We start from the raw sequence: 14,406 nt of genomic DNA, 5'->3' as shown, positions 1-14,406 counted from the left end.
AAAGGACAGCACTCAGTGCAGCGCCTGGCGGGGACCACGGCTAGACAGACGCTGGCTGTGACAACTGTGTCATTGAGTGCTGGTGACAACGCTGCGAGGCGTGCCCACTCTTCAGATTAAGAACTGAGGTGAGCGGCCGGGTGTGGTGGCTCACGCCTGGAATCCCAGCACTTTGGGAGGCCAAGGTGGGTGGATCACCTGAGGTCAGGAGTTCAGGACCAGCCTGGCCAACATGGTGAAACCCCATCTCCACCAAACATACAAAAATTAGCCAGATGTGGTGGCGGGCACCTGTAATCCCAGCTACTCTGGAGGCTGAAGCAGGAGAATCACACGAACCCGGGAGGCAGAGGTTGCAGTGAGCCGAGGTCACACCACTGCACTCCAGCCTGGGCGACAGGGTGAGACTCCATCTCAAAAACAAAAACAACAACAAAAAGAAGTGAGGTGAGGTATGAAGCAAAAGCGGACAGAACTAAAGGGTGGAAAAGACAAATCCACAGTTCTTGTTAGGACCCTCCACAGTCCTCTCAGTGACTGACAGAATCAAAGCAGTGGACAAGAAGGCTGCTGGAGCTGGCAAGGTCACCAAGTCTGCCCAGAAAGCTCAGAAAGCTAAATGAATATTATCCCTAATACTTGCACCCCAGTCTTAATCAGTGGTGGAAGAAGGTCTCAGAACTGTTTGTTTCAATTGGCCATTTAAATTTAGTAGTAAAAGATTGGTTAATGATAACAATGCATCGTAAAACCTTCAGAAGGAAAGGAGAATGTTTTGTAGACCACTTTGGTTTTCTTTTTTGCCTGTGGCAGTTTTAACTTACTAGTTTTTTTGTTTTGTTTTGTTTTTTGAGACGGAGTCTGGAGTCTCTCGCTTTGTCGCCCAGGCTGGAGTGCAGTGGCACAATCTTGGCTTACTGCAAGCTCCGCCTCCCGGGTTCACGCCATTCTCCTGCCTCAGCCTTCGGAGTAGCTGGGACTACAGGCACCGGCCACCAGGCCGGCTAATGTTTTGTATTTTTAGTAGAGATGGGGTTTCACCATGTTAGCCAGGATGGTCTGGATCTCCCGACCTCGTGATCCACCCGTCTCGGCCTCCCAAAGTGCTGGGATTACAGGCAAGAGTCACCGTGCCCAGCCGACTTTTTAGTTTTTAAAATCAGTACTTTTGAATGGAAACGACCAAAAATTTGTCACAGAATTTTGAGACCCATTAAAAAAGTCTAATGAGGAAAAGAAAGAAAGAGACAGAGAGAGAGAGAAAGAGAAAGAGAGAGAGAGAGAGAGAGAGAGAGAGAAAGACGCAGGTGGAAATCGGTGAGGACACAGCTGACCTGAGCAGCGCCATCCAGTGGCTGGACCTGACCACAGCACACGACAGCCTTGGGAAAAGCCTGCAGTCTCCTTGGTGCCACCAAGGCAGATCACACTCGGGGCCATCAAACAAACCTTAAATTTAAATGAATAGAAAGCATACACAGTATGCTCCCAAACCACCACAGAATTAAACTCGAAATCAGTCACAGAAAGTGATCATGGAAACAATGCACGCGAGGGCCAAACGGGAAGTCTTGGGAAATCTAGAAACATTTTGAACTGAATGAAAATGAGAATAGAACACATGAGACCCTGTGGGATGCGGCTAAGGCAGGGCTTCTATTAGGAAGGAAGAAAAGTCCCAGGTCAGGAATATAAGCTTTGCCCTTAAGAAATTAGAGAAAGAGTGGCTGGGCGTGGTGGCTCACACCTGTAATCCCAGCACTTTGTGAGGCCGAAGCAGGCAGATTACTTGAGGTCAGGAGTTCAAGACCAGCCCGGCCAACATGGTGAAACCCCGTCTCTACCAAATATACAAAAATTAACCAGGCGTGGTGGAGGGTGCCTGTAATCCCAGCTACCCGGGAGGCTGAGGCAGGAGAATCGCTTGAACCCAGGAGATGGAGGTTGAACAGTGAGCCGAGATTGCACCACGGCACTCCAGCCTGGGAAGCAGAGGGAGACTCTGACAAGGAAGGAAGGAAGGAAGGGAGGGAGGGAGGGACGGAGGGAGGGAAACTGGAGAAAGAGGAATAAGTTAAACCCAAAGGAGGCAGGACAAAAAAATTAAAGATAAGCAAAAATCAATCAAATTGAAAACAGGAAGACAATAGAGAAAACAAAAATCACACCCAAAGTTGGTTCTTTGGGGAAAATTTTTTTCCTGATAAAATTGAGAAACCTCCAGCCAGGCTGACCAAGAAAAAAAGAGAAAAGACACAAAACATTAATATCAGAAATAAAAGAGGGGACTTCTCTACTGACCTCACAAACATTAAAGTGATAATAAGGGAATACTATGAATAACACAAATTAAGTAACTTAGATGAAATGAACTGATTCTTGCAAGACACAACTGCCAAAATTCATTCAAGAAATAATCCTTTATCTTTTAAAGGAATTGAATTCATGGCTTAAAAACCTAAAAAAAGAAAACCTTGAGCCCAGATGGTTTCCCTGGATGAATTCTACCAAACATTTAAGGAAAAAAATAATTCCAATTCCACACAATCTCTTCCAGAATATGAAAGAGGGAGGCAACACTTCCCAACTCACTGTATTACCCTGACACTAAAAACAGGCCGGTGCGGTGGCTCACCGCCTGTAATCCCAGCATTTTGAGAGGCCAAGGTGGGTGGATCACTTAAGGTCAGGAGTTCGAGACCAGCCTGGCCAACATGGTGAAACCCTGTTGCTACTAAAAATACAAAAAAAAAAAGAAACCGAGCATGGTGGTGGGTGCACCTATAATCCCAGCTACTCCGGAGGCTGAGGTGGGGAAATTGCTTGAACTCGGGAGGCAGAGGTTGCAGTTAGCTGATATCACGCCACTGCACTCCTGAACACACGCCTGAGCGACAGAGCGAGACTCTGTCTTAAAATAAATAATCAAATAAAACCAGGCAAAGAAAGAAAATCCCCCCCAAAATGAGAGCAAATCAAATCCAGCGATATATACAAAGGATAATGATAACACATCAGGACCAGCCAGGGATCACCCCAGGAATCCAGAGCTGGTTCAACATTCCAAACATCAATGTAATTAATATTTACAGCTCAATGAGGAAAAACAGTATCACCTCAACAGAGGCAGGGGAAACAAGCTCCTAGCGTTTCTGTCATTTGCCCAAGGTTTTGATGAGCTGCCATGGAAAGCCTCAACCCTGCTCTGTCTTGGCTGATGCCAAAATTACTGAAGACAAAATGTATGGCCTTGAAAACACTACAGATTAACTCATCTACTATAACGGCCTAATGTTTATTTCAACTAAAGTAATACAATCAAAAAAGTTTTAGAAACCATTTTGTGTAGAGGTAAACATCTTTCTCTGAAAGGCAGCAGGGTTTTGCCTCCAGCGCCTTGCTCAGGTGCCCATATTACACACAGTGACCTGTGTCCCCAGCCCCAGGTCTCTCAGCCTTCTGAATACAAGGGCTTTGCCTTCTTGAAGACCACCCTCAGGTGGGCTGCACTCGACACTTCCCTCATCTCATTCTGGTCTTCACCATAACCCCCTTACTGTCCCCATTCTTCTTGACACCAACACCAAGCTGGAGACATCATCACTCACCCGCTCTGGTAAGCAGGTGATTCTCTACGGAAAGGGGACCTGAGACCTGGGCATGTGCCCTTGCTCTGAGGACCTTAGTGTGCTCTGCCAGCCTCAGTGCCCGCACCCCTAGGCCCTACTAGAGCCATCTTTTGAATCCTGGAGGTGCCCCTGCCTGTGGACAGCAAGACGCAGATCCTGCTCTCGTCCACCGGCCACCCCACTGCCTTCAGGCAGCTGCCCAGCTGAGGAGCAAGGCTCCAGACTCCCCTGGCAGGGAGGGCAACAAGGAGCAAAAGGGCCTCAGTCAATGAGGCTGCAGCGGGCACACTCCTCACCCTAACTCCTCAGTCCAATGGCTGATTTTTTGGTTTGTTTGTTTTTGTTTTGAGACAGAGTTTTGCTCTTGTTGGCCTGGCTGGAGCGCAATGGCGTGATCTCGGCTCACCGCAACCTCCACCTACCGGGTTCAAGTGATTCTCCTGCCTCGGCCTCCTGAGGAGCTGGGATTACAGGCGTGCGCCACCATGCCCGGCTAAGTTTTTGTATTTTTAGTAGAGACGGGATTTCTCCATGTTGGTCAGGCTGGTCTCAAACTCCCGACCTCAGGTGATCCGCCCGCCTCGGCCTCCCAAAGTGCTGGGATTATAGGTGTGAGCCACCATGCCCGGCCCCAACGGCTGATTTTTTTTTTTTTTTTTAATTAAAAACAAATGCAAGATTCTGTACCTGCTGAAGCAGGCCCAGAAAAGAGCTGGTGGAGGGCATGGTACCCAGAGCAGCACTGTTTGTTATGACATGGCAGCCACCGGTCACAGGCGGTGCCACAAGCTTGGAGTACCACGGGATGAAATAATTTTGATATATATTTTGGTAACAAGAAAACATTGTTAAAATCATTTTTTCTATTTCTTGGCTATTTTCCATTTCTTCTTACTAATTTAACGTGGCTACTAGAAAGGTTCAAATTATGCATGTGGCACATGATGTTTCTACTGGACAGCACAGGGTTAGCACCTGAGATCCTGCAGCTCAGACACCCACGGGGTGAAGAAAAACCCTGCAGTTCTCTCAGGCCAGGGACTGACATATTTTAAAACCAGAGATTTCGATTGAGGAGGGAGGAGAGCTACCACATAAGCAAATACGTAATGTTGTATGTTGTGTATTTCTTTCTTTCCTTCTTTTTTTAAGAAAAATCCCTTGGCAACAGGAAGCTTAACTGCACCAACAAGGACAGCAGAAGAAAAACAGAATGTTAGTCAACGAGGGTCACCCTGACCCGAACCCCAGCCCCAGCTCTCTCCAGCTACACAGCCCCAGGGAGAAAGGAAAAGAGCAGAAAAGCCCATCCCTCACACACCCAGTTAGTCTCCCCTACCCACTGGCAGGCCCTGGGGCGGCCCCTAGCTAGGTCTGCAACAGGACACTGCCCTCTTGCATTCTGCCCCCCTTCTACACGGCTCCCTCACCCACCCTTCTACGCGGTGGCTTCTGAGGGCAGCCCCTGGGGGTGATCATGACCTCCCATCTTGATCTGAGGATTATCAGATATAGGTTTACCTGGTGAAAATGCAGGAGCTGTAGGGGTAGAACCCATCACTCATCTGACTGCATGTTGTAATTCAATGAACAGTTTACTAAAGTAATAGTCTTCTTCCTCTCCTCTGCTGAGCACCGATCTGGCCAACGGGTCCTGCGGTCCCTCAGGGCCAGCGGCCCATCTGCTCCTGCGCCTCCTGGAGGGCTTCGCACCTGCCTCCCTCCACTGGGGCATCTTGCCCCACTGACTGACCCTTTGGCTCTCAGATCCCAGGTCCCTCCCTCGCAGATAGGGCAACAGGCTCTCTTGGGATTTCAATCCCACCTCCCCATCAGCTATTCACTCTTCAAAACACTAACTGGTGCTAGTTCCTTCAGAGGACTCTCTGGCTTTCCAGGCCTACAGTCTCCCTCCCTAGAATGAAAGCTCAGTGAGAGAAGTGCCCTTAACCTTCTGAGTGACAGGAGGCCCTCAGCAGGCCCTGAATCATACTGGCTGGATCAGTGAGTGAATAAATGCACATGTGAGTAAGGAATGAAGGGAGTGAAGGAACTGGATTAGAAGCTGCTTGGAGAAGAGATGTGCCTTACAGGCTTCATGAAGAGTGGGTGATGAAAAAGGTAAATGGAGTATCTAAGAGGAGGCTTTGATTGAAGGGAGAGTGCAGGAGAGGTTGGAAACTGGAATCCATTGGAATTGGGAGTCTGGGGAGATGCCAGGACAGGCACTCTCCGGCCTAGGACTCTGGAGAGGGCAGCCTCAGCAGGCAGGCCAGGTCCCCAGCTTCTGGGGCCGGTCGCACCCATCCCGGCCCCGAATGGGTTGGACGGTGGTCTGCAGCCTGCTCAGGGCCGGCTGGGAGAGATGCAGGATCCCCACCACCCTCCTGCCTCTGGGCAAAAGCTGGCCTCCTGACCCTGGGGGATGGACGGGAGCAGGGGCCACACAACACACTCCCAAACATATAATGGGTCTCCTTCACCCTCGCCCACCCTCAGTCACTCAGTCACACACAGCCTCGGTCATACACACCTACACTCACTCTCCCGCACACTCTCAGAGCACCACATAATTTCAGTGAGGCAGACACAAGTCCAAAGACTAACACGCACAACCTCTGAGACTCACACAATCTCAGGGCCACACACGGGCACACAACCAGACGAGCTTAGGAACGCCCCCCTCTCTGACACACGCAATCTGAGGTTTACACGCGCGCGCACACGCACACACAGAGACAACAGCCAGCGCTCCCGCACGCAGCGCCCCCGCACGCAGCGCCCCGCCCCTGCCACGCCACGCCTCCATTGCCTGGGAACTGGCGGTCCCGCCCCCTCGCCGCACGCTTTCACGCCCCTCGGGCCTTCCAGATCCCTCTCCCCGTTTCCGCGGCGGTCCGGTGCCGTCAGTACCTGCCTAAAATCAATATTGCCGAGGCCTCCGCAGCAATCAGGGCCCGCCACCGAGCTACTCGTAGGCTTGGCTCCCGGGTCCCCAGATCTCTTCATCCGGGGGCCGCCTCAGGAGGAACCACGCAGGCCCCCCCCCTGCAGGCACGCGCCCCCGGAACCGGCCCTATAGCGCCGAGTAAGTGCCGCCAGCCGGGGCGCTTTCCTGGTGACCCCAACATATCCCGGCCTTCTGGGAAATGTAGTTCCCCGTCACCGCGAAGCGCCGCTTTATCTGAGAGCTCGCGACGGCGTCTAGAGGAGATGAGAACTACAAGTCCCAGTGTCTTTCGCGGCAGAACCTGCCGGTTCCGAGGCAGCCACGTGGCAGAATCCCCTTGGATCCGGCCTCCCGATCGGTGCCTTTGGTCGCCGGCTGCTGCACCGGACCCTCCAACTGACCTGGCGTCCCTGCTCTTGGCTGGCGGCGATGGGGCTAGAGGCCGGGGGCCGCGGGTCGTAGCTATAAGTAGTTTCCCGCCCAGCCCCCTGCGGAGTTGGACTTGGCCTGGGTAACACACTCCCAGGGCCCCTCGCCCCCTTATGAGATTCACTTTACTCTGGGGGCGGTGCGGAACGAGCACTGCCTGGAGCTTCCCGCCCCCACGGCGCCCAGGCTCTTTAGCTCTGCCAAAGACCCCTCTTCCACTCATTTTTTCTTTCATTCATTCTCTCATTAACCCTTGAGTATTTTCTGAACAAGTCTGTGCGCTGAGGGTACTGGAGGGAACAACACAGAGTCCCCCACCCTCGCTGCCTCCTGACTGAGATAAAAGACAAAACGTGAATAAAGAGTTATAATTTGGATGACTACTGTGATGGAAAAAACGGGGTGGATCAAATGGTAGGGAAGGATGCTTAGAATGTGCAGGGGAGGTGCCATACGTGCCAAGTGTGAGGGCAGGGCAAACAAGGGAAGACGAATGGTATGTACAAAGGCCTGGAGACAGGACGGGTACCTAAAGAACAGAGAAAAGACCGGTGAGCTGTGGAGTAGTGATGGAGGGGGGCAAGTTGAAGGGAAGAGTTTAGATGATTGGGTCCCAAAAGAACCCCTTTTGTAGGCCGGGTGTGGTGGCTCACGCCTGTAATCCCAACCCTTTGGGAGGCCGAGGTGGGCGGATCACCTGAGGTCGGGAGTTGGAGAACAGCCTTACCAACACGGTGAAAACCCGTCTCTACTAAAAATACAAAAATTAGCCGGGCGTGGTGGCACGCACCTGTAATCCCAGCTACTCAGGAGGCTGAGGCAGGAGAATCGCTTGAACCCAGGAGGCGGAGGTTGCAGTGAGCGGAGATGGCGCCATTGCATGCCAGCCTGGGCGACAGAGCGAGACTCCCGTCTCAAAAAGAAAAAGAAAAAAGAAACCCTTTTGTAGCCAGGTGTTATGTAATATGGGGAAATAGACTGAGAGGTTCTAAGATTTGCTCAGTCACCTGGCCTGCTGGGGACTCAGGCAGGACTTCTGCAGTCAGCTGCTTCCTGCCCCAGGTGGCCCATTTCTCTCCATCTTGGCCCACAGCACCTACCAGTATTGAACATTTACTGAGCAGCCACTGGGTGCTGCTTTATAGGTAGTCCCAATCTTCACAACATCGCTAGAATGGGGCAGGCCAACCAAGGAGACAGAAAGACTGGCTTTGGAGCATGCACTAGCTCTGTGACTGAGCCCATCTTCATTTTCCTCAAAGTAAAAGGGAAATACATGTTGGTAAAACTCATCACCCAGGAACTGGCCTGTGGGAAGTGCTCGGTAAGCACTGGCCCCCGGCAGGGCTGGGGATACAGGTTCAGAGCTGGTTCTCTGACTTACCACTATTACTAATGAGTGTCAGAAGCCTTTCCCTGCTCAGTGTCCAGGCAGAGCTGCTAGAGGCAGAGCCATTTCTGAGAAGCCCCTGGCAGCGGCAGGGCTTCTTAGCAAGCCTTTTCCCTCCACCTACCACACATCCACTTCACTGATGCTCCAGTCTTCTGACCTAACTGGTCACTCCTGCTGTTTTGTTAAGCCCAGAAGACGAATTTTTGTGTGTTTGCTTTATCTGAGAACAAAGTAAGGCAACCGTAAGAGGTCACACCAGAACTGACGCAATCCGATGTGCCACTCCAGCCTACCCCACCCGGGCCACCCTTCCTCTGTGAAAAGCAAACACCGCACCCAGGACACAGACTTGCAGCTTGAAACAAGTCAGATAAAAACCTCCTGCCTGGCTCACACCTGTAATCCCCGCGCTTTGGGAGGCCGAGGCAGGCGGATCATGAGGTTAGGAGTTCCAGACCAGCCTGACCAACACAGAGAAACCCCGTCTCCACTAAAAATACAAAAATTAGCCGGGCATGGTGGTGCACGCCTGTAATCCCAGCTACTCAGGAGGCTGAGTCAGGAGAATTGCTTGAACCCAGGAGGTGGAGGCTGCAGTGAGCCGAGATCGCGCCACTGCACTCCAGCCTGGGCCAGGCTGGACACAGTGGCTCATGCCTGGAATCCCAGCACTTTGAGAGGCCGAGGTGGGCGGATCACGAAGTCAGGAGTTCAAGACCAGCCTGGCCAGCAAGGTGAAACCCCATCTCAACTAAAAATACAAAAGTTAGCCAGGCGTGGTGGTGCACACCTGTGATCCCAGCTACTAAGGAGGCTGAGGCAGGAGAATCGCTTGAACCTGGGAGGTAGAGGTTGCAGTGAGCCGAGACTGTGCCACTGCGCTCCAGCCTGGGCGACAGAGTGAGACTCCATCTAAAAAAAAAAAACAAACCCTGCCAAAGATACTTTGGGGCACAAGTACTTGCCTGGGCCCTTCGAAAGCTCCCAAGTCTGAGAGCTTGTAGAGAAATTATCCAGGCCAAACTCCCTCACTAGAACATTCCTTCTGCGGCATCTTAGGCAAACGGAAACAGTTAGTTCTGCTTACATATCCCCAGTGATGAGAATGATGACAGGTTCCCCACCTCTTGAGGTGGCCTGCTCCACTGACGGACAGGGGTGGTTATTCATGCTACACATTGACCCAAAGTCACCCTTCCTGAAGCTTTACCAAACAAAAGTTCCTTTCTACCTGCAGGGTTATCTCTCTTTTGGCCCTTGATTGAGCTCTTCAGATATAGGAAACCATTTATCATGGAACAGCTCCCAGGGCAAACCTCCTGATGGCCTCTCTTTTCTCTACCCCCACCTCCCCCGCTCCTGAATTCTGAATCAGGCTGCAGAAACTCCCAGCAATCACTAAAATGCGATTTTAGTGCTAAAATGAACATGTGCTTATTGGGTGACTTTGGGTAAAACCTAAACCTTTCCCTACTCTGAATCTATTTTCTGTTCATAAAATAGAATAATATTTCTATCATAGAATATCTCTTGAGTATCATATCTCTTGAATGAGGCTGTTGTGAGGATTAGAGGTAGTAACTCGTACAAAAGTGCCTGGCGTACAGTGGGCTCTTATGAAAATGTCCAGGCTGGGCGCAGTGGTTCATGCCTGTAATCTCAGCACTTGGGGAGGCCAAGGCAGGCGGATTGCTTGAGCCCAGGAGTTCAAGACGAGCCTGGGCAACATGGTAAAACCCCGTCTCTACAAAAAAAAAAAAAATTAGCCGGGTGTGGTGGCACACACCTGTAGTCCCAGCTACTCAGGAAACTAAGGCGGTAGGAACACTTGAGCCCAGGAGAGAGACTTCAGGGAGCTGTGATTGCACCACTGTACTCTAGCCTAAGCGACAACAGTGAGACCCTGTCTCCAAAAAAAAGCAATGTTTCTCTCCTTTCTATATAATTGAGATTTGGTGGTGAAGGTCACACTCACGGACATGCTGCTGGGATTTAGGACACCACTGGGGGCCAGCAGGGCTGGCTGACAGCTTAGGGACCTGCCAGAGTTCCTGGGAGGAGATGGGTGGGAAGGGGCCAGGATGGGTGGCCAGAGCTGCTCCCCAGACAGCATGTACTGCGGGTTATCAGAAACCCTACTGTCACTGGGAGTGCTTTAAAACCAGGAGGGTGGTGAGGGGCTGTGGCTGCAATGTCCGGCATCCCCTTCATAGACTCAGGCCTGATTGCCCTCATCCGACCCCTGGTGGCTCCAGGAACCAGAGGATGGGAGCTGGGGCAGGGGAGATGTCATCTGGAGATGTGTGCCCTGATCACGAGTTCCCTCCCCACTCCCATCGGCCCTGAGCTTTGGAAGAAGCCCCTTCCCCAAGGACCTACTACTTGCTGGGAAGAGGGCATGGGAGTGAAGTCACCTGAACCCAGTTGACCACAGCCTAGGCCAGCAGCCAGGGAAACACCAGCAAGGATGTTGGTGCCGGCAGGGCCTCACTGCCCCTCAGTGTCCACAGAGCACAAACCCTTGCCTTCCTGCTGGCCTCTGGAGGCCCTAAATACCCCAGGTACACACCCACCACAGGGCATTTGCATGTGCTGTGTCCTCCGCCTGGGTTGCTCTTCCCCGCATTTCCTCCCAGGACCCTCCTCACTTCCTCTGGGTTCCGCTCAGGTTCCACTTCTCCACCCTGTTGAACATGCTGACCTCCCTACACTCGCCATGGGCCTCTCCCAACTTTCTCTGCATGGGCCATATCATTTAACAAATGTATTTAGTGCACTTATTTATTTTGTATAGTCATTCCCTGTCCATCCCCTATCATCTATGAGGGGAACTTCACCAAGGCAGAGATTTTTTTTTTTTTTTTTTTTTTTTTGTTGGTTTTTTGGAGTTTTGCTCTATCGCCCAGGCTAGAGTGCAGTGAGGTGATCTCTGCTCACTGCAACCTCCGCCAGTAATTTTCCTGCCTCAGCCTCTGCAGTAGCTGAGACTACAGGCGCCCACCACCACACCCAGCTAATTTTTCTATTGTTCAGTAGAGACAGGGTTTCACTATATTGGCCAGGCTGGTCTTGAACTTCTGACCTCAGGAGATCCACCTGCCTCAGTCTCCCGAAGTGCTGGGATTACAGGCATAAGCCACCACCCCTGGCCTTTTTCGTTTGTTTTTTTTTTATCTGTTTTAAGGGACAGGGTCTGGCTATGTTACCCAGTCTGGGTTTAAACTCCTGGGCCCAAGCAATCCTCCTGACTTAGTCTTCAGAATAGCTGAGACTACAAGTACATGCCACTATGCCTGGCTAAAGGCAGGGATGTCTTTGTTAACTTTTTTTTTCCTTTTTGAGACGGAATCTCACTCTGTCACCCAGACTGGAGTGCAGTAGCACAATCTCAGCTCACTGCAACTTCCCCCCAGCCCCGGGTTCAAGTGATTCTCCTGCCTCAGCCTCCCGAGTAGCTGGGATTACAGGCACACACCACCATGCCCAGCTAATTTTTTTGTACTTTTAGTAGAGATGGGGTTTTGCCATGTTGGCCAGGCTTGTCTTGAACTCCTGATCTCAGGTGATCTGCCCGCCTTGGCCTCCCAGAGTGCTGGGATTACAGGCATGAGCCACCGCGCCCTGTCCTGAGGGCAGGGATTTCTATCTGTTTGTACACAGCCCTCTCCTGGGCACCTAGCTCTGGCACAAAGCAGGCACTGAATATACAATGAGTGAATGAATGCTGTAAGCTTTGCCACTCTGAGATGGGTGATCTTGGGAAAGCCACTTTTCTGGGCCTCATTGACCGTGTCTGTGGAATGGGGAGGGTGACTAAGTCTGTTACCTAAGTAAGAGACCAAACCCACCTATTAAGATTGAAGTTCGGCCAGGCACAGTGGGTCATGCCTGTAATCCCAGCACTTTGGGAGGCCAAGACAGGTGGATCACCTAAGGTCGGGAGTTCAAGACCAGCCTGGCCAACATGGTGAAACTCCATCTCTACTAAAAATACAAAAATTAGCCGGGTTTGATGGCGGGCACCTGTAATCCCAGCTACTAAGGGAGGCTGAGGCAGGAGAATCACTTGAACCCGGGAGGCAAAGGTTGTGGTGAGCCGAGACTGCACCATTGCACTCCAGCCTGAGCAATAAAAGCGAAACTCTATCTCAAAAAAAAAAAAAGATTGAAGTTCCTGGCTGGGCATGGTGGCTCACGCCTATAATCCCAACATTTTGGGAGGCCTAGATGGGTGGATTGCTTGAGCTCAGGAGTTCAAGACCAGCCTGGGAAACATGGTGAAGTCCTGTCTCTACGAAAAAAAAAAAAAAAAAATTAACCAGGTGTGGGTGGCGTGCACCTGTAGTCCCAGCTACTCAAGAGGCTGAGGTGGGAGGATCACTGGAGCCTGGGAAGTTAAGGCAGCAGTAAGCCATGATGGCTCAGTATACTCCAGCCTGGGCAGCAGAGTGAGACCCTGTCTTAAAAAACAAAACAAAACACCCAAAAAAACAAAAAAACCCTAACCATGGAAACAATAGCTAATCTGTCTGAGCTCTTGCTGGCTGCAGGCCCCAAGCTTAGCACTTTAAGAGCACACTTTCTTTAAGCCTCACAACAGCCCTGTGAGGTAGGGAATGTTATCCTGACTTTCTAGATGAGGAAATTGACTCATGTGGAAGGGACTGGCCCACAGTCACACAGCTGAGTAAGTGTCGGAGTTGAAACCTGTGGTCTGATGGAGGCAAAACATTCTTCTTCACCATGGCCCTGAGGTCCTGGATGGTCTGGGCCCAGCCCACCTTCCCAGCCCTTCTTGCCCTCTGTACTCCAGCCACGCTGGCCTCTTTGAGGTTCCTTCCAGCCACAGGGCCTTTGCACCTCCTGTTCACTCTGCCGGGTACACTCTTCCCTTCTCTTCTTGGAGAGCAAGAACAGTCCCCTCATCGTCTGCCCTGCCCGCCTCCACATCTCCTGCCGGCAGCCAGTACACACCTGGCACCCATCAGGCACTGGGTGAATATTTGCTGAATGAAGGAGGTCAGAATTGAATTTAAGTCCCATGAAAATATCCTTCAAAAATGGAGGTGGCTGGGCGCGGTGGCTCGCCTGTAATTCCAGCACTTTGGGAGGCCAAGGCGGGCCAATCACGAGGTCAGGAGATTGAGACCATCCTGGCTAACATGGTGAAACCTCGTCACTACTAAAATAACCAAAAAATTAGCTGGACATGGTGGCACACACCTGTAGTCCCAGCTACTTGGGAGGCTGAGGCAGGAGAATCGCTTGAGCCCAGGAGGATGAGGTTGCAGTGAGCCGAGATTGCACCACTGCACTCCAGCCTGGTGACAGATCAAGACTCTGTCTCAAAAAAAAAAAAAAAAGGCAAAGGCCGGGCATGGTGGCTTATGCCTGTAATCCTAGCACTTTGGGAGGCTGAGGTGAGCGGATCACCTGAGGTCAGGAGTTCAAGACTAGCCTGGCCAACGTGGAGAAACCCCATCTCTGTAATCCCAGCTACTTGGGAGGCTGAGGCAGGAGAATCGCTTGAACCCAGGAGGCAGAGATTGTAGTGGGCCGAGATCATGCCACTACACAACAGCCTGGGTAACAGAGCAAGACTCTGTCTCAAAAAAAAAAAAAAAAAAAAGCGGAGGCAAAGTAAAACTACTTTCAGACAAACAAAGGCTGAGAGAATTGATCACCAGCAGGCCCAACCTGAAAAGAAATACCATGGGCGGGTTCTGCAGGCAGCAGGAAAATGATCCCAGTTGGAAGCTCAGGATCACAGGAAGGAATGAAAAAGACACATGCGTGTAGGTAAATCTAAATAAGTATTAGGTGCTTGTAAACATAAAATAATCTTGTGGAGTTTAAAATATGTACCTTGATGACTGAGAGAAAAGGCAGAAAAAAAATCGGTAACACTACAGATTGGACATGATTGACATTCATAAAACTCTCCTCTTAGCAACTGTACAATGTACCTTCTTCCCCAGTTCACACTGAACATTGGCCAAAACAGA

General features: G+C 51.1%; 1 protein-coding gene across 4 annotated transcripts in view; it reads right to left on the bottom strand.

The window, feature by feature from the left end:
- PEMT (phosphatidylethanolamine N-methyltransferase) overlaps positions 1-6,723 on the bottom strand; it is an 85,921-nt gene extending 79,198 nt beyond the window's left edge. For 3 of the 4 annotated variants that reach the window (XM_025363523.1, XM_025363524.1, XM_025363522.1), the window contains exon 1: positions 6,543-6,723. In XM_025363523.1, the coding sequence (XP_025219308.1) occupies positions 6,543-6,638 (96 nt within the window). In that variant the 5' untranslated portion in view covers positions 6,639-6,723. The remainder of the gene's footprint in view (positions 1-6,542) is intronic. The other variant, XM_025363526.1, reaches the window with a different exon arrangement.
- Between the last annotated feature and the right edge of the window lie 7,683 nt (positions 6,724-14,406).

Source organism: Theropithecus gelada, chromosome 16, assembly GCF_003255815.1.
Source record: "Theropithecus gelada isolate Dixy chromosome 16, Tgel_1.0, whole genome shotgun sequence".
NCBI classification, from domain to species: Eukaryota; Metazoa; Chordata; class Mammalia; order Primates; family Cercopithecidae; genus Theropithecus; species Theropithecus gelada.
This window is presented reverse-complemented; position numbering and strand designations above follow the sequence as displayed.